The 20909-nt window shown below is 40.6% G+C and overlaps 1 protein-coding gene across 2 annotated transcripts in view; it reads right to left on the reverse strand.

Moving 5' to 3' along the window:
- The window catches only part of SH3PXD2B (SH3 and PX domains 2B), a 136262-nt gene that overhangs the window by 11479 nt on the left and 103874 nt on the right, over positions 1-20909 (reverse strand). Inside the window, exons 8-13 of one of the 2 annotated variants that reach the window (XM_043984494.1) lie at positions 19051-19155; positions 15590-15673; positions 13606-13723; positions 8088-8314; positions 5818-5867; positions 4839-4964 (exon numbers count right to left, since the gene is read on the reverse strand). In XM_043984494.1, the coding sequence (XP_043840429.1) occupies positions 4839-4964; positions 5818-5867; positions 8088-8314; positions 13606-13723; positions 15590-15673; positions 19051-19155 (710 nt within the window). The remainder of the gene's footprint in view (positions 1-4838; positions 4965-5817; positions 5868-8087; positions 8315-13605; positions 13724-15589; positions 15674-19050; positions 19156-20909) is intronic. The other variant, XM_043984495.1, reaches the window with a different exon arrangement.

A 20909-nucleotide genomic window follows, 5' to 3' on the forward strand; every position in this document is an offset into this window, starting at 1 on the left:
AGAACACAAAAAACCCAAACTATAAAAAGATGAAAAAAAAATGGAATAATGTATTTGCCTCAGCTGTCAAGAGATAAGACTTTTTTTTGTATTCAGTAAATAAAAGGAATTCTTGGGATCAGGTAGAAGTGCTTGACTTACATTAAAAGAAAACATTTCTTTTCTTTCTTTCTTTTTTTTTTTTTAGTGAGGCAATTGGGGTTAAGTGACTTGCCCAGGGTCACACAGCTAGTAAGTGTCAAGTATCTGAGGCTGGATTTGAACTCAGGTCCTCCTGAATCCAAGGCCGGTGCTTTATCCACTGCGCCACCTAGCTGCCCCCAAAAGAAAACATTTCTATATAATGAAACTATATAGTTAAAAATTAAAGAGCACCTACAGATTGAGGAGAATATTTGTGACAAATATCAGATTAAATACCTGTTATTTAAAATTTATAGGGAAAAGGTTTTTTTTAAATCACAAAGATAATTGCCAGTTCAAGATGGATAAATTCAGTCAATCAGTCAATAAACATTTATTCAGTGCTTACTATGAATCAGGCACTATACTAAGTGCTAAGTGCTAGTGGAACTTACAAATTACAGAATCTTTTTTTTTTTTTTTTTTAGTGAGGCAATTGGGGTTAAATGACTTGCCCAGGGTCATACAGCTAGTAAGTGTTAAGTGTCTGAGGCCGGATTTGAACTCAGGTACTCCTGACTCCAGGGCCAGTGCTCTATCCACTGCGCCACCTAGCTGCCCCAAATTACAGAATCTTTAAGGAGCAATCTCATAGCATGCAATAAAAGTCAACAAAAATAATAATGTTAATTGACCCATTAATCCCATTGTTGGAACTATATCCTGAAAGTTATTAAAAACAAGGCATAAGGGAGCTATTAAAGTTTTCACAGTACTTAAAAAACCCAAACAAACCTGGAAGCAACTTAAGTGTCCAACAAAGAGTAATGGTTATAAAAATACAGACTGGCAATTATGAAGACAAAGAAATCTAGAAAGAACTTTATGAATACCCATTAACTAGTACCATATAATAGGAAAAGTGAAATAGAATGGATAAAATATCTTGGCAGAGGCTTAAAGGAAATGATTGGAAAGTTGTCTTGATATTTTATGTTGAATTTAATAATAATTCATTTGCAAATCACTATTAAGCAAATTTAATTACTGAACATCATACTGATGATGTCCAACATTTAGTTTTAAATTATTTGCTTAATTTAAAACAACTTTTCAAAAAGAGAGAACTAGAGAAAGGTTCTAAGAACGTTGGAAGGCATTCTTTGGAAGATTTGTGGGGAAACAGGGACAAGAGTCTTATAAGATTCATGGCCCTAAAGAGGAAGTATGAGAATATATCTCTTCTTTGTAGAGGTGGACTATGTGTGTGCACCATTACATACAATGCTAGATTTGTTGACTACCTTTGCTAAACTGCTTCCCCTGACTTTTTTCTTATTCTTTGTTATATGGGATAAAACCTGGGGGGGGGGGTGGCAGAGGGAGGAGGAGGAGGGATATATTGTAAGCATAAATAATATAAAAACAAATGATATTAAATACATTTAAAAAAAAGATTTGCACAAGATGAGAAGGCACGGGGAAGTTGTGATTGGCGTCACAGATTCCTCAAATGAGAGAAATATATTACTGATCTCTTCCTCCTAGCCTTTTGTTTTAGATATTTGTGGCTGACCCACTGGAAGAAATGAGCAGTCATATATCCAGTTCCTCAAATCTTGTTAGCACTGGGGAACCCCAGGAAGGATAGAGATACAGGAAGTTCTACTTCGTATTCTTTTGGATAAGGGCCAAAGGGAAAACTGCTGGGATGCCATGATCACATTTCAAAGCTTGGAAAGAGATGAAAGATTCACCAGGAAATATGTCACAACTGGCTCCTGGTTGATGTGACACTTATTTATTGTATCTATTGTGTCAAGAAGAATGAAAGGCCATCGCTTTCCTCAAGAACCTTACAACATAAAAGTAGAGATATGTAGCTGTAGCACTGTGTACTAGAAGAGTGGATTGGAGGGAGGGGATGGACCAGGGAAGATATCGTGGAAAAGATGTCATTTGAGCTGGGTCTTGAAGGAGGAGGAGGATCTCCAAAGGGAAATAAGAGGGAAGGGGCAGTCAAATTCTAGGTTGAGGGCAGGGCATGAATCAAAACAAGGAGGTTAAAAAAAAAAGTCTAGTGCTCAAGTGAGGAACAGTGAATACTCTGCGTTGGCTGCAGCATAGGATTTGTATTAGGAAAGTATGAGACAATAAGTCTGCTAGAATATAAAGGGCCTTGAATGCCATGATCAGATGTTTAAATTTTATTCCATGGATTATGGTACAGTTCAAGGTTTTTGAACAGGGAATAATATGAAGTGGTACTTTATAGAGATGAACTTGGAGCAAGTGCACTAGATGAGCTAGAATGAGGAGCCTCTGGAAACAGAAACATCAGATAGGAATTGCGGGATTTTTTTTGTTTTGTTTTGGTTTTAGTGAGGCAATTGGGGTTAAGTGACTTGCCCAGAGTCACACAGCTAGTAAATGTCAAGTGTCTGAGGCTGGATTTGAACTCAGGTCCTCCTGAATCCAGAGCTAGTGCTCTCTCCACTGTGCCACCTAGCTGCCCCCAGATAGGAATTCTTAAACCAGAACCCAAGGACTTGCTTTAAAAATATGTGAATTGGATGCAGGAGGATCTGAGTTCAAACCTGGCCTCAGACACTTGACACTAGCTGTGTGACCTGGGCAAGTCACTTAACCCTCACTGCCCCGCAAAACAAAACAAAATATGTAAATAACTATTTCAATATAATTGTTTCCCCTTATAATTCTACACATTTTATTTTATGTATTTAAAAATAATATTCTGAGAAGGGGTCCATGGGACTCACCTATGACTGCCAAAGGGATCCATGATACAATAGTTCAACACATCAATTCAACTTTTATTAAGGCCCTCGTGTACAAGGTCCTGTGTAATAATGAGGGGTGGGGTGGAAATTAAGACTTAAATTGGGGTGGTAACAGTGGGAACAGAAAGTAAGAGGTATTGTTTGTCCTTCATTTTTGAAGAGGACCAATGACCTCAGGAGGGAAATGTCTTAACTTGTGAGTGAGATGGATTGAAGTGGTGCGGAGTTGCCAAAATATTTAATGCAGAGGAGGTGTTGTATACATAGGGATACACATGTAAAAAATATATATATATTTTTTGGGGGGGAGGCAGGGCTTTGGGAGTTAAGTGACATGCCCAGGGTCACACAGCTAGTAAGTGTCAAGTGTCTGAGGCCATATTTGAACTCAGGTACTCCTGAATCCAGGGCTGGTGCTTTATCCACTGTGCCACCTTGCTGCCTCCAATACACATGCAATATTGTGAAGCAGTTCTGAGGATTCTGGTCTCCATTTTGCTACTTATATGCTATAGAACTTGGCCTTAATCACCAATTGTGTCTCAGTTTCCTCATATCTCATTCTTTTTTTTTTTTTTTTGCGGGGTAATGAGGGTTAAGTGACTTGCCCAGGGTCACACAGCTAGTAAGTGTTAAGTGTCTGAGGCCAGATTTGAACTCAGGTCCTCCTGAATTTAAAGGCGGTGCTTTATCTACTGCACCACCTAGCTGCCCCTCCTCATATCTCAAATGGGGATAATAGTAACTTTCTTTTTCGGGTCAAATGAGATAACATTTAAAAGTACTTTGGAATTGTAAAATAGTTGATGATAGATATAAAAATGGCATAATTTCTTCTTAATCCTCACACCTCTTTTCCTAAATAACCTGTGGTGGGCACAGATAAGATTTCTTTCTAATGAGAAAGATGAGTACCCATGGTACCCACTGCATGGTACCCACCCATTGCTTCCCTCCCGCCTCCCTAAGACAGAAAGCAATCTGATATAGGTATATATGTATAATCACATTAAACATATTTCTGCATTAGTCATTGAATTTTTTTTTAAGATGAAAAGGAATTAGAAAATTTTCTATTAGCCTAGAGGCAACAATCAGAACATGAACAGAGGAAAACAAAACTGCATTAGAGGAAAGTGTTCCCTGGACTGGTTGTTGAAGACTCTGCAGAATCAGGGAGTAAGAGCAGTTAACACAAGTGGGTTCCACTTCTTTATAGAGTCTGAGCTCCCTGAAGGCAGCGCTTATGTTTTACTTACTTGTTTTTCTGACAGTCCTTTGCACCTAAGTTAGCAATTGTTCATGATGATGGGAAGTGTTGAGCTGACAATAACAGTTGTCATGGTGCCATTTCTTTCTGTCTACTCGTATATGATGGGGTGTATGTGTGTGAGACAGAGATAACTACTGAAAACCTGCATGCCAAGTTGTCCACCTGATACCCTGTTGCCTCATTTTCTGATGAGGAGGAAGATGAGTATGATAGAGAGAAATGGAGGAGAGGAAATAGTGGATGGGTGGTGATGACTGACTCCAACAACTGTATTTTGGAGAATTGGGTCAATCTATACTCATTGCAGAGTAATGACCATACCAGGCCCATCTCAAGCGTCACCTCTGGCATCTATAATGTATTTTGCCAAGAGAGGGGTCTTTGTTGTTATTCCCACCTATCAAGGGATTTCCAAGCATGTATCTACATAAAATCTCTGAAAGAACTGTGAATACCTTAAATTTCTAGAGTCATCAAGAGAGATGAGAAAAAGCATTTAGGGGAAAGAGAAATTCCAGGGAATTGTTCAGGCAAGAGGGAAGGAAGGTGAGAGGATGGGAGGGGAGGACAGAGGAAGGAAGGAGAATACAGAGGAGGAAAAGGCAGGAGGGAGGTAGGAAGGGGAGGTCAAGTCCACTCACCTCAACTTTCAGTCCTGCCTGGAAACTGATTCCATCAGGAATAGTTGTCTGGAACTCAGCAATGGTGTAATATTCCTCTTCCACTTGGGGTGGGATAGGGGGTTTTGGCAGGTTCAGACCTCGAGGCTGATAAAATTAAACACAAAACTAACTTCAATATAAAGTGTTTTACTAAGAAGTTTAAGCACAATAAGTAATTTTGTGGGATTCAATTAAAATGTGACCTGGTTCTAAAGAGACATGATGCATTTTTGATCTTATGAGTGAATCAGAAGCTTTTCAACTAAGGGTATTTGGGGGAAATGTGGAAAGATAAGGGAACTCTAGGGCTAAACTGAACCTTTTTTTTCAATCTCAATAGAATTTTTTTAGTTTACATGTAAAGATAGTTTTCAACATTTGTTTTTGTAAGATTTTGAGTTCCAAATTTTTCTCCCTCCCTTGCTTCCCTTCCCCCTCCCCAAGACGGAAAGCAATCTGATATAGGCATATATGTACAATCACATTAAACATATTTCTGCATTAGTCATTAAACTTTTTTTTTTTTAAGAGGAAAAGGAATTAGAAATTTTTCTATTAGCTTGAAAGCAACAACCAGAACACGAACAGAGGAAACAAGGATGGCATTAGAGGAAAGTGTTCCCTTTCTGTCCAAGGTTTGGCTTTTGTCCTTCTAGAGGGGCACAACTTTACATATTTTATCCCTTGTTTTGATTTTGACTTTGCCACTAATATCCTCTGTGATCTTAGGCAGATCACTTACTGTCTCTAAACCGGCTTCCTTATATGTCAAGTAGGATAATAATATCTACTGTATCTAGTATGGGTATTGCTGAGACTGTTCTAAGAACCAAATGAGATAATGCTGGTGAAGATGTTTTGTTGAATATTAAAAATATATGTTAAGTATAAAGGATTGCCCTATAACACAAGCCTTTCAAATAAGGGCCTGGTTTCCCAGGGTGAATGCTTTACTTACTATGGTCATGTCTCGTCGAGGAGGGGGTCTCTGCCTCATCTTTGGAGATCCTGTGGAGAAACATGGTCTTATTGTACTCCAGTTCAAAAGGCAGTATCCACAATTCAACACATATTTATTGCACACCAACTAGGCACAATGCACAGAGAGAAGGTATAAAGTGTAAAAAAACAAAAAAGAAAACAAGGCTGCTGATACTTCAGGAGTAAAATAAGATGTTCACACAAATAATTATGCCAACTAGAGTATGAAAATATATTAAATGATCCAGAATTTTAGGTTAAAAACTCCAATAAGGGGAAGAATCAACTATCTCCTGTAAGATCACCCATCCCCTTTCCTTTCACTTCCTCTCAGCTCAAGCTCTACCAACTCTGCTTTTTCCCAAAATGAAATAAAACACTAGCCTTTGTCTATTCTGAAATGAAAGAGATTTCCAGAATTCCCACTCCAACAGCAAGGGAAAACCTGTGGAAGGGAAAAGGAAAAGGTACTCTCCCAGTATGTTTGAGAGGAGAAGAAACTACTGGTCTCAGTGGTTGAAAGACCTTCCCTTTTCTTTATAAACACCAAGTTTCAAGAGCCTACACTGTCAAGGTCCATTGGAGACTGGTGCTATGGAGTGGATTTTCACTAAAGACTTATGTAAAGGAAGCTCCACAAGAGGTCAGAAGGCAAAGCCTTGTCTAGCAATGTCCTGAATGGGAGCTTCAGTGTATGTATGTGTCGCTGATGAGGCAAAATTTAAGGGAATTTAAAATTAAATTTAAAATGTAATTAGAAGGGAGGAGAGAATACTATACTTTCATACCTGTCACTGGGCAAGTCACGTACCCTCCCTGGGTCTCAGTTTCCTTACACGAGGAAGCTAGAGGGAGCCAGGCACTGTAGTGGAAGAGAGCCTAAGGAAGAACTGAGGCCAAATTTGTGTGACGCTAGAGAAAGTCCCTTATTTTCTCTTTGGTTCAGTTTCTTATAACAGCACCAACTTTATAGCATTATTGTGAGGATTAAATGAGACAATATACGTTAAGTACTTGTTCTTCCTCTTCTCCTTTTTCTCTCCCCCCCACTTCCTTCTCTTTTCTCTTCCTTTTCTTTCTCCTCTTTTTCCTCCTCTTCTTTCTTCTTCCTTTTCTTCTTATATTAAAAAGCTTCTGAAGTCTGTTAAGCTCTAGGTCTATGACCCATCAACCCGATTTTTTGGGGGGGGGGGCTGGGCAATGAGGGTTAAGTGACTTGCCCAAGGTCACACAACTAGTAAGTGTCAAGTGTCTGAGGCCGGATTTGAACTCAGGTCCTCCTGAATCCAGGGTTGGTGATTTATCCACTGTGCCACCTGGCTGCCCCCATCAACCCAATCTTAACATTAATATATCCTGTGCTCTGACCTCCAACATTCTGAGGTGGATTACTTTCCATGGATCCTTCTTCCCTTTCCTAGTCCCACTTGCTTTTCCTTATCCTCAACCCTGATCAGCGTAGCCAAAGATCTAGGACAACAAAGTGCTTTTTCTGCCCAGTACAGCAAAATTAGAATGGAATACTGATCAAGGCTATGGGGGAATGGGGATTCTCAGTAGTTAAAAGTCAGAGGTTTAATCAATTAGTCCATCAGCAAAAATATATGCCAAACACTGTGCTAGGGGTAGGGAAAACAAAGATAAAAATTAAATAGTTCCTGCCCTCACTGGGCTTACATTCAATTAGGTGTAAGAATTTTATATAAATAGGGACAGGAAATGGTGATCAAGAACATAAAAACAAAAATAAATGGGAAGGGGGAAAATAGTCCATTTGGGACCAAGGTATTGCCAAACGGAGGCAGTACTTATTTCTCTAGGCCCTGGTTTATTTATTTTTTCAATAGCACAACAACCTGCAGAAATACTTAAGTGTAACTAATTAGGGAGAAGAAGGACCTTTCTTCTCTAATGGTTAGAAGTTCTTTTCCTACCCAAATCCTCTCTTCATAAGGCACACAGAAGTCTTTAGATGTGGTCCCTGGAAGAGCAGTGAAATTAGTAGAAAACAGAAAACCAGGATTTTAATTCTAGTTTTGCCACTAAACATGTGACTTCTCAAAATACCAGATTTCTTATCTGAAAAATGGGGATAATAATACTAATAGGGTTGTGAGGTTTAAATAAGTAAAGGCCTATGAAAGTGCTTAGAAAAGCATTAAACGTTATGCAAGTGTCAGTTATTATTATTAGAATGAACTACACATAGTACAAATTTTCTCTTTATTCTGCTGGCAATCCACTCACTTTGCTTGATGTCACTGTCTAGGCCTGTGCGGCTCTCCAACCTCCCATCTTTCTGATTGTTGAGTACATCCTTCTCTCTGCCTGCTGAGTTCTGCTGCCGGGAAATTCCATCCACGTCAACAGTACAGGAATGGGCTGGCGACCCAGAGCTTAGCTTCTGAGCAAATAATTCTCCACTGCCCTTTTTCAGGTAGGAGGCAGGGGCCCAGCCCTCTTTGCCTTGAAACCTAGGAAAAGAAATGTCTTCAGTGAGCTCACATCATACTTTCCCTGTGCCAGAGGGGAAGACTATTCAGCCTTCTAAATTCACCTCAAATCCTAATGATTAGAAGCCTGAAAGGATAAATTAACTCAATGAATGTAAAGAGGTAGAAGTAAGAGAATAATAAACATATAAATATGATAAATATAATAATAAATAACAAAGAGGTGATAATAAGATCAGAGGTGATAGTCACTAAGAACCAGGAGAAAAACTGTTACTTGCTTAGAAGATGCCTAATAGGGTATAAAAAAGGGACATGGGTCTTAGGGGCAAAAGACATTGGTTCCAGTTCCAGCCCTTCTACTGTATGACCTATGTGCCCTTAATGATCTGAGAAGTAATTTAATTTGTCTGTGATGGAATTTCCTCCCCTGTAAAATGAATATAATACTACTCAATTGACCAATTCAAAAGGCTGATTTAAAGATCAAATTAGGTAACATATATGTTTTGTACATTGTAAAGTGCTATGAAAATATTAGCTATCGTTATTATCACCATTATAAGTATTTATAAGATACACAAATTGGTCCAGGGCCTGAAGCAAGACATGTGACAGGGCTCCCAGTTTGGCTTCATTTCATTAAGTTATGAAGGGCCTGAGGTCCTCAGAAATCAGTTGGCTGATTTAACAAAGCCAAAGACAAACTGAACAACTGTTTGACCCCCTCTGTTACAGAGGTCAACCCAGTCCCTGCAACTGGTACACACAGAAAGTCACTGTAGTCCTTCCAAATGGAAACCCAATTTATCTGGAAGTGAACATATGGAATTGATTCCATTTGTCCTTCCGCAAGTAAAGATGATTTGTTTAGATTCAGCAGTGGACAAAATCTCTGATTAAAAAGCTAGTTGTATTTTGTTTAAACGTGTTCTGAGATGTTCAAGAAAAAATAACCATACCTTTAAAACATTGGAAGCGGATCAAGAAGATAAGACATCTTGTGTTGAGAATTCATCTTAAGTAGGTGAATAGAGGAAAAGAGCCCTCTATCATTCCAGGGACTATTCTTTTGAATGGAAAAATATAGTCAAGGGCTTTTGTTTTTATTCTGAACTGAAGGAATCCCAGGCTTCCATGGGATTTCAAGTTATAAAGTGCCAAGTTACACCCTTACAAGAGAAGTCACACATAGAGAGACACTATCGTTCTCTTAGGGGTTGATTACCTGAACTGTGGGCTTAGAATGTCTCAGAAGAAATCGTCTCTGAAGGACCAACCTGGCAAGCCTAGATTATCAGTTAAACAGCAAAACTCACAGCAAAACTGTCTCAACCTTCCAAACTCCCAAGGCTACTGCTGAATAATTCCAAAAGACTTGGCTTGAGCTAGTTTTATTGAGGACTAACCAAACAGCTATTCAATCATGATATTTTGCTTCCCAGCCTAACCCTGACCCATCTTGAACTCTTCCTACCCTCCAAAGCACTAGTCAGAGCCACCATCATGGCACAAGCTTTGGGAAGTCTTTTTTTTTTTTTCAGCCAAGAGGAAATATTGTGCCTTCTAGATGCCAACACACAAGTATCATTTTTTTTTTCAAAGTCAGACTTCTTATTTTTAAGGATGTTAAAGGTTGTAAGGCTTATCGTATAAGTCAACTGGTACTTTGTACCAGGCAATTTGTATAATACTATATAACACACACACACACACACACACATATACATATAATAGATAAAAGATGATTTGGAGTGGTGATAGGATAGTCACTGGAGCTAGGGGATCAGGAAAAGTTTCACATAGAAAGAGATGTCTTTTAAAATGCTTCTGTGTAAGGGCAGACTTCTTTAGCCTTATAAGGGTGCTAATCAATGCCTTGAGTGCCACTGCCAGGCACAGGCAAGGAAGAAAGGCAACAAGGGAGAGGAAGAAGAAAGGGAGTAACAGATTTGCAGAGGAAGAAGCAGGAGAGATTAAGAAAAGGGGAGAAGCATGGAGAAGAGAAAGAAGACAGTGGCAGGGTGAAGTTATTAATATGTCAGTCAACAAGTGTTTGAGAGCCATGTGCCCAGTACAGTGCAAGATTCCACATTACGCTAATTGCTACTGATATCCCATGGCTCTGGTGCCACAGGTTGCCTATCCTGACCCAATCCAGATGTAGAGATGCTGCATATCTCCTGTCTAGCCTGGGCTGTGGGGGTTAGGTCAGGTTGAAGAAAACCAAGCCTCCTCTTCCTCATGCCCAAATATGCCTTAAAGCTACATGGGTGTCTCCATTGCTGAATATCAATTTAGGCATAAGAATATGTTGCCACTCAGTGGTAAGCATCTGTCCTGTCAAACACCTGCTTAGGTACTGGGCACAATCCCTATACAGAAGACAAACAGTAGGAAAATATGAAAGGAAGTCAAACATTAGAAGAACTTCCAAGCTCTGTAGGCAGAACAACTTATCATATCAGTCATTCTGTTAATGATTTTCTCTATCAGGGAGCAAGCAAAAAACTGGGCAGCACAAATTATCTTCTGTACCCCAGGAAGCCACATGAAAGAAAGGGGGGTCTGCATGGTAAAGATGATTGGCCAATGGCCCAAGAATCAGAAGACCGAAAGGGGCTTAATGTTAAAAGGGCTGATGGCTAAAGGGGGAAAAATAGCCTTGTTTAGATGGATTTACAGGTGAATTCCGTCAATCTTTTAAAGATTATTTATACTACAAAAATTATTCTCAAAAACTGAAAAAGAAAACACTTGACCGAACTCTTTTTATGAGACTAATATAGTCCTAATATTTAAACCACTGTAAAACAAAACAAAGAAAACTACAGATTAATATCATTAATGGATACTGATGAAAAAATTTAAATAAAATCTAGGCCAAAAAAGGGTGGGGCTGACTGGATACCCTCATTTTTTCTGGTAATGAAAGAAGATGAATGAGTGAAAACGCATACATTTATTAAGTTCTTACAATGTATCAAACACTATGCTAAATGCTAGAGATACAAAAAGAAAAGGATGATAGTTCTAGCTCTCAATGAGTTTAAGCCCTAATTAGATGAAGACAACAGCATGGAGATCACTTTGGAGTCTTTTGGGTGCATTGAGGTGTGGGCCTCACAGGGTGGGAAGTCTGAAGAGGTCTTCTCTGTCTCCCCCACCCCCTGGCCACATTGGCAAGCCAGGAGCAGGCCTAAAGGTCAAAGTGGAGCAGGGATTCTGAGATCCCCCTGGAAGGGGTGGGGCTAGCGTAAGGCAGGAGAGGAAGAGGGGAAGGAGCATTGTCAGGAAAGTTGGGGTGGAGTCTAAGTGACCTGGGCTGGTGAAGGGGGAGGGTACTGCCACTTGACACTATCTCTAATACCTAATGGATTCTGCGCCTGAGATAGGAGAAAGGCAACCTGCTTTGTGCCAGCTTTAGCTGAGGCCCTCAAAGGCGATGGTCTTGTATGGGGGGGAGAATTCTCCAACTTCCTCTCTCTTAGGCCTAGACAGAGCTCTGGGTAAGGAAGGGCTTTTACTTTTGGGATAATAACATGTCTCTTCCTAGCACAAGGATGCATAGCAATATTGCTTAAGTTGAGATTTAGAGTCAGGCCTGGTCTAGGAGTCAGAAGATCTTTGTGCTGCTGCTACCTTGCTTTGTAATTTGGGGGAAATCATTTGACTTTTAGTTGTCTTAATTTCCCCATCTGTAATATGGGGATGATAATAACTGCCCCACCTACTTCACCTCTGGAAAGCAGAGTACTATACAAATGCAGCAACAGTGATACTAATAAAATTATTATTAAACTCTGAGAGACAGAGACTAAGGCAGTAGGCACCTGACCTTGAGATGCTGACAGTCTGAAGAGAGAGCCTAGCATTAACTAAAACAGCTCATTGTAAGGAAAAGTACAGGGGCTGTGGTAGTGGCATAGCAAAGAAATAAACACTTCTTCCATGTTAATGGTGGTAGCACAGAATAATGGTGGAGCCACAGAGACCACCTCTTATTTGTGTAGCTGTGTAACCCTGGTTAAGTCACTTAACCTCAATGTGCCTCGAAAACTCTCTTTGACTTATCTATTAAGTCATAAATGATTTGCAATCTGAATCAGTAGAGGCAGTTTGCACACCAAGATGTCTCCACATGGATAAAATCATAGGCCTTCTGTATATTTACATATTCATATGCACAGGGGATTTGTGGCTATGTTCCCTACTTGAAGTAGGGTTGAAAATAAATTGCAAGGAACACTATTGTGCTATAAGAAATGATGAACAGGATGCTTTCAGAAAAACCTGGCAAGACTTACTTGAACTAATGCAAAGTGAAATGAGTAGAACCAGGAGAACACTATACACAGTAACATCAATATTGTAAGATGATCAGCTGTGAATGACTTAGCTATTCTCAGCAATACAATGATCTAAGACAACTCTGAAGGACTTAAGATGAAAAATGCTATCCATGCCCAGAGAAAGAACTAATGGTGTATGAATACAGATAAAAGCATACTTTTTGTACTTTATTCTTCTTGAGTTTTTTTTTGGGGGGGTCTATGTTCTCTTTTACAATATGAATAATATGAAAATATGTTTTGCATGATGACATATGTATAACCTATAATCAAACTGCTTGTCTTCTCAACAAGGAAGGTGGGGAGAGAGGAAAGAAGAGAATTCTGAACTCAAGATTTAAAAAAACAAATGTTAAAAATTGATTTTACATGAAATTGGGGAAAAACAAAGTGCTAAACAAACAAAAAAAGAAAGGAGGGGGCAGCTAGGTGGTGCAGTGGATAAAGCACTGGCCCTGGATTCAGGAGGACCTGAGTTCAAATCTGGCCTCAGACAGTTGACATTTATTAGCTGTGTGACCCTGGTCAAGTCACTTAACCCCCATTTCCCTGCAAAAATAAATAAATAAATAAACACATAAATACATAAATAAATAAATAAAACGGGAATGTTTAAAAAAAAGAAAGAAAGAAAGGAAATGGCAATTTCTAATGGAATTTCCATTTGTGAAAAATATCTATAGTCAGAGTCCAGGATTTCTTCTAGTTCCTGTTAAGCTGAGGTTGTGTATGCTTGAAGATGAGATTTTCTATTACAGGCTTACAAGGAAGAATATGATTAAGGGAAGAAGCATACAAGAGATACTTCCTTTGAGGACTCAGGCCAAAGATGTTAGTGAAATCATCATGAAAGTTTCACCCCCATAAGTCATCATATACAGAGTTCCATGTAGTGTCATTCAGCATAAGAAATCCCAGTCATCCCCTCTCTAAGTCCATAGGAGAGATAGGGAAGAATACCTGATCTTCCACCAGCCCTCTAGGTTTTTCTGGATAACTTCCACCATGGCCCCTCTCTCCAAGTTAATTTCATCCTGGTCTCGAGCAGTGTATGGGTAAATGACGGTGTATTTCTCCTCTGTTAGGAACAAAGTATGACATTAGAACTGGGTCATCCCAAAGAGTCATTGAGGAAAGTCAGTTGCTGTACAAGCAAGTTTCTTAAAAAGTCTTCTTTCTTCCCCATAAGATCAGAAAACCTTCCTTCAGAAACTGTTCAAGCCCCAATTAAAACAAGACAGCTTGTTTTAGTCTTTTAAATAGGTCCCCTGTTTTTCCACCCAGGATCGGAGAGAACAAGAGATGGATGTCCCAAACTGATCTGAAGCCCCTGTAGTTTTATAATCTAGTCCTCAAGACTTTGGAGGGGGGGGGGTGCCCTATGAGAGTTGTGAACATCCTGGCTAGTTAGAATCCTATGACTGATCCTTTTAGGTCTACTACCAGGCCTTAACTGAAGGTGGGGCAGTCTCCATGCTGTGGGATCTGATCCAGGATAGGAAGGGTTAACAGCTTCACATGGCTATGACAATCTCCCGTTTGTATTTGGCAACCTGGCTGCCTGTAGTGTTGAGGGATTAGATTCATTTGGCAGCAGATGGTCTGAGGATGAGATCATTACCAACCAAAGACAGCTAGAAGTTTCATTAATATAGTCAGGAGAAGAAAACAAATGTAAATAGGTACAGCCCCTTCCTTTCCCCAAAGTTGCTTTCAGACCTTCTACTTAATTCCTTTCTAAAAAAGTTAAACCCAGCTGCTTCCCTCCCACAGGAAAACCCTGAAGTCTCTGGCCCATCAAGCAGAGGGGGTTTGTTTCTTCAGAATCATTCCGATTCTGAACATCGCCTCTGCAGAAAGCAAGGGAATGGGCTTGGCCTTCAGCTGTTCCAAAGCACGCATGCCTAGGGTGAAGGGGTAAGAGAGAGAAGGAGAGCACCACAGGAAACAGCCTTGGGGTATTCCCCCATGCCCAACATCCATCTCCAAAGGAAGCAACAGGCAAGCTAAGAGGGAAGGAGTGAGTGCCTTCCTGCATCTGCAACCTTTCAGTCCCTAGGGAATTTCCTTTCTTTCTCAGTGATGGTTAAGGCCGGCTAAGGCCTGGTCTTCCTCTCCTCTCCTCTTCTGTCTGTCTCCCCTTTCTCTTTCCTTTCCCTCCCCTCCCCTCCTTCCTCATCCATTTCTGTGTCTCTCCCTCTCTCCCTCCCTTGCTCCTTCCTTCCAATAACTCCTAACAGGCCTCTTTTTGTGGCCTGCCTGTCTGGCACTAAGGGCTGACTTACACTATGCTCATTTATTTATTTATTTAACCTCTTTAATCCACCCAAGTAGGGAAATAAGTTGACTCAAATAATGGTGTATCCTGTGGGGTGGCTGAGTCGGCTGTTCCACTGATTCATGAAAACTGCAGACCACATAGGGAAAGATGCCAAGACCTGTGTGTGTGTGAGAGGTTCCATCAAGTGAGGGGATTGTGAAGAATGGATGTTGCTCAGATGGGATGCCTTGTTGCCAAGTAAGGGTAGTCCTTTTCCTTTTCTGATTCCTAAAGGGCATCATCCTGGCAACAGCTCCACATGTGGGGTGGGGGTGGGTGGGAAGCGTGTCTCTAACCCCAATCAGTGACCCATATCAAAGCTGAGGGAAACTGGCTTGACAACTGATGACTCAGCAAAGAAAAAAGCTTAAACTTGTTCTTGGGGGAGCTTACTATCACACCAGAAGAGGGACATCCTCTGAGAGAGTCTGATGAAGAATCCTCTTTCCAGGCCCACACACAAATATATCTAGTACAAGTGACACAAGCAAGGTCACTGTTTATCAACATGCAACACACAGACACACACACACACAGTCACAAGGGGAGACTTCATGCATGGGGCAGAAACAGGGGACCAGGCTCCAAACACAAAACAACAAAACAAGCCTCCACAGAATCCACCTTGACCCCATCCAATGGTGTACAAGTCCCCAAGTGTCCGACGGCGACCCACGTGCCGGGGCAAAGACCAGTATCTCCAAGAGACTGGGAAGGAAGCATGTTGAGTAGTGGAAACCAGGAAATGGATAAAACAGGAGATGAGAAGGCAGCACTCACAAGACAGAGATAGCACCTAAAACCTATGGTTATTTCTTATTTACATACACGTTACTTCTCATCCCATGTTGCATCTGATCTTTCAGAAGCAGAAAACCCCGAGTAAGGACCCCAAAGTCTAGCTAAATGAGTGGTAGCTAAACTGACCTAATTTTTTTTTTTTTTGGTGAGGCAATTAGGGTTAAGTGTTTTGCCTAGGGTCACATAGCTAGTAAGTGTCAAGTGTCTGAGACCAGATTTGAACTCAGGGCCTCCTGATTCCAGGGCGGTACTCTATCTACTGCACCACCTAGCTACCCCAACTGACCTAATTTTGTGTCTAACATCTGATTACTAAGAGGCTTGAGAGTAAGGGTTCTTAAGCTGGGGTCCATGAACTTGCTTTTTTTTTTTTTTTAAGTGAGGCAATTGGGGTTAAGTGACTTGCCCAGGGTCACACAGCTAGTAAGTGTTAAGTGTCTGAGGTCGGATTTGAACTCAGGTCCTCCTGAATCCAGGGCCAGTGCTCTATCCACTGCGTCACCTAGCTGCCCCATGAACTTGCTTTTTAAAATATATTTTTTCTATATTTCACTATAATTGGTTTCCTCCGCAATCCTTTCATTTCATTTTATGTATTTAAAATACTATTCTGAAAAGGGGTCCATAACCTTCATTAGCTTGAAAAAGGTGTCCATAAACACACAAAGAAGGTTAAGAACCCCCTACTCTAGGGGTGGAATTATTTAAGGGAAACCCACTGATGACAAGTTTTTAAAAAGGGGAATGAAATTGCATTGCCCAATCTTTGTTCTAGAGAACATATGAAGTAATATTTTCCTTTCTTGGTAAAGAGTTGGGAGGAGGGGCCATGGATGGATGTAGAATGCTGCACACACTGTCGTGAGTAGTTGTTTTGTTAACTGGGTTCTACTTAACTATCCCACTTTATGACAAGGCAAGATTCAGTATGATTCTAGTATAAATAGTGCAGAAAACCCCCAAGACAGTAATAGAACTTGTTTTTTGAATTTAATCTAGAGGGAAGATTGGGGAAATTTATTGAAGGGTGTCAAAAAAGTTAATGGACTGGATTTTCGGGGAGAGGAGGGAGTGGCTTGACCTGTGTAGGGAGGTCCTGATTAGGAAATTCCTCACCCCAGTGTAGACTGGCGTTGCTCTGCAACTCAGTTTTAGAGTACCTATAATCACACAGCTAATGCAAGTCAGAGACTGGGCTTGAATACAACTTTCTGACTCTAGAGCTGGCTCTCTACCCACTATACCACATGGCCTCTTTGATGCTTTGGCTAAGGGGGTGTATTTAATAAAACCCCACACATTACAAATATATTTAAAGCTGCTCATGACTTAGAAAAACTTAAAATAACTGAGCTCCTTATATTTAAAGCTACAAGCTACGGTGGCTTGTTAGAAACTATACCATTAGACTGTGAATATACACAAAAGCACTCAGGCTGGCTGGAGCAACAGGAATTGCTTCTGACCCTCTTTCTCCATAATCTGTCTAGTGCCCCTTATTAGAAATGATTGACTAGTCTCAAGTCTAGGCAAGGTGCTGAGTCTTCTGGGAGCGTTTTCATTCATGAATTCATGGGTTTTTAAAATAACTTTTATTGATGTCTTCTGTTTTTACATCATCATACTCCCCCCCAATTATTCTTCCTCTCCCTCCCTGCACCCCATCAGAGAGCCATCCCATATAAATAATATTTCTTCTTCTTCTTCTTCTTTTTTTTTTGAGCAGGGCAATGAAGGTTAAGTGACTTGCCCAAGGTCACACAGCTAATGTCAAGTGTCTGAGGCTGTATTTGAATTCAGGTCCTCCTGAATCCAAGGCCAGTGCTTTATCCACTGTGCCACCTAGCTGCCCCTAAATAGTATTTCTTAAAGACAAAAAAGAAAGAAAAAAAGTGGGGAAAAAGTCAGCAAAACTGGTCAAAATGTACAAAAGTCAGAAAACATATGCGATGTGTGACACCCGTGGACTTCCCACCTCTATGAAGTGGTGGGTGGGTTGGGTGTGTTCTCTCATAATTTGCTGGAGACTGAGTGTTGCAATAACATATATGGTTTTCTGGTTTGGTTCTTTAATCATTTCACCCGATTATTTTAATGGTGGAAAGTAGTCAAGTTTAGTACAAAAGTGGGTATTACCTGTCAGCATTAAAGTCAGAAAAGCATCACAAGTAATCTCTGACTTGATGGCTTAGTAAAAGCAAAGTAGGCATTTGGGCTGTTATTAAAGATTCCCTCCTGGGTTGTCAGACCAGGTTGCGTATAAATTTCACGTGATCAGCACATCTCTCACTGCCTTTACTAGAAGAATCTCTAGTAAGAACAAGCAATGATATTGATATAGCGCTTTGCAAAGCACTTTATGAACAAGTTCAGATACTTTGCTACTAATGACCTGTTAATGCCTGTAATGGACTGCCAAGGAATGTTTCCTGGATGAAAAACAGAAGAATAGGCTTCTATCAAACCTTGCCTTTAGTAAAATCCAGTTAATGATCTTACACAATTGATTGCATAAACAGCAGGACAAAGACAGGTCCTGGGTTTTTCTCCAAACTGGCCTCTAGGGATAGAGGCAGTGATTCCCTTCATTCCCAATTCAAATGCCAAGTTTGCTTTTATTAAGCTATAGGGCCAGAGATTAGTTTTCCCCCCAGGAGATTTTCAATTCCCCAGAAAAGACTGAATGAAGATAAGAGAGAGGTATTAGAGAGTCCCACACGGACCAAAAAGGCTTCAGTTACCACTTTGTGGCAGCTTTATAGCATTCCATTTAACTACTCCCTCATGCCTTTATTCATTTTTTTTTTTTTTTGATGAGGCAATTGGGGTTAAGTGACTTGCCCAGGGTGACACAGCTAGTGAGTGTTAGGTGTCTGAGGCTAGATTTGAACTCAGGTCCTCCTGACTCCAGGGCCCGTGCTCTATCCACTGTGTCACCTAGCTGCCCATTTTCATTTTTTTCTTTTTTTTTCTCATGTCTTTATTCAACCAACATATATTAACTACCTAATGTGTGTAGGAAACCTTGCTAGATGCTGAGGGAGATGAAAAGTTCGAAAAGGACATAGTTCGGCCTTTATGGCATTGACAGTCAAAAAGGAAGAGAAGACAGACAGACAAGTAGAATATGGAACATCATGTGTATTTCAGAGTCTTAGAGCTGAAAGGGATTCTAGGAATCATTGAATCCAACCTTTCCCTCAGTATTGGGATCCCTTCTTTTCACCAGGAATCATTGGAAGCCTTTATATACATGTATCAATACAAGGTTGAGTTTTTCCTACCTTCTTCAGGCTGCAGAGAGAATTCATCCTGGCCACCATCCTGACCTTCTAGACAGGTTGCAGGGACCCAGCCCTGCTCATCAGCAGTGCTTACAAACCACCAACCTGGAGGGGGCAAAGGTGAGCAGGTCAATGTAGCTGGATAATCAGGAGTCGTTGTACTGGTCTTCTCCCCATCTCTCCCATGCATCATGCCCATTCCCACCTCGATGCCTTTGCTCCTCCTATGCTCCCTACCCGTATTCTTTGTCCTACTTCTTTCCCCAATCTATATCCTTCACTGTGCAGGTCAGGTATCACTTCTCCCTGATCATCCTCTGTGCAATTTAATTCAATTAACGAACATGACTGTGTGTCACTGGGCTATAGAATTCCATGCCAGATCCTGGGTGACACAAAATTTACATAAGACATTGTTCCTGCCCTTACAAAGCTTACAGACTAATGGGGTGGGTTGTGAATCAAGTAACGATTGTAGAAAACAGTACATAATAATTGTACAAGAAAGAAAGTCAAGGAAGGTGGGGTAGACCAGAGGAGACATCTGGGGAGGGTATCACTGGAGTAACACTTTAGAAATCCGTAGGGCTTTGGGCAGCTAGGTGGCACAGTGGATAGAGCACCGGCCCTGGAGTCAGGAGGACCTGAGTTCAAATCTGGCCTCACACACTTGACACTTACCAGCTGTGTGACCCTGGGCAAGTCACTTAACCCCAATTGCCTCACCCAAAAACAAACCAAAACAAACCAAAACAAAAAAGAAATGGGTAGGGCTTTGATAGATTTCTGTGGGAGGAGGGCATTTTATATATAGGGAATAGCATGAACAAGGGAGCAAAGGTAGTAAGGTATAGTGCTTGTATGGGAGTAGTAAATGGTCTGAAAAGGTAGGGTGGTATTGCATTGTGAAGGGCCTTGAATTCCTGGTTAAGGTATTTGAACTTTACTCAGTAAAGTTTACTCAGGGATCAGGGATAGGAATAAGGACCAGCCACGTGATTTTATTGGTATAGGGAACTCCCAGATGATGAAATTACATCTACCAATCAATACAGGCTGGCACCTTCTCTGCAACTTATTGACTGAGTTGCTTAGATCACTCAATTTAGCATAGCATCTGGCAAATTTGTTGTTGTTCAGTTGTGTCTGACTCCTTGTAAACCCATTTGGGGTCTTCTTTTGTGTGTGGTTTTTTGTTTGTTTATTTTGTGTTTTGGGGGTGGGCGGGGGTTAAGTGACTTGCCCAGGGTCACACAGCTAGTAAGTGTCAAGTGTCTGAGGCCGGATTTGAACTCAGGTTCCAGTGAGAGGCAGCACTCACAATCCAGGGCCAGTGCTTTATCCAGTATGCCACCTAGTGTCCCCCACATTTGGGGTATTCTTAGCAAAGATATTGGAGTGGTTTGCCATTTCCTTCTCCAGCTCATTTTATAGATGAGGAAACTGAGGCAAACAGGGTTAAATGACTTGCCCAAAGCAGATAAATTTTCCTGACTTCAGGTCCAGTACTCTATCCACTGTGCCAGCTAGCTGCTACCTGTCAAATAATAGGTGCTTAATAAATGCCGGTTGACTTTTTTAAAAAATCATATAAGTATTTTATTATTTTCTAGTTACATGTAAAGATAGTTTTCAACATTTGTTTTCATAAGATTTTTAGTTCCAAATTTTTCTCCCTCCCTTCTTTCCCTCCCCCCTCCCCAAGACAGAAAGTAGTCTGATATAGGTTAGATATATGCTGGTTGACTTGTTGAATAAGAAGTTAAAGGACTTGTCTAGGGTGACACAGCCAGTAGATGTATGCTCTATTGTAGGAGTAGGAGTCAGTATAGGGATTAGGCCTATGCTTTCATTGGTAT

Source organism: Dromiciops gliroides, chromosome 2 (genome assembly GCF_019393635.1).
Source record: "Dromiciops gliroides isolate mDroGli1 chromosome 2, mDroGli1.pri, whole genome shotgun sequence".
Classification (NCBI taxonomy): domain Eukaryota; kingdom Metazoa; phylum Chordata; class Mammalia; order Microbiotheria; family Microbiotheriidae; genus Dromiciops; species Dromiciops gliroides.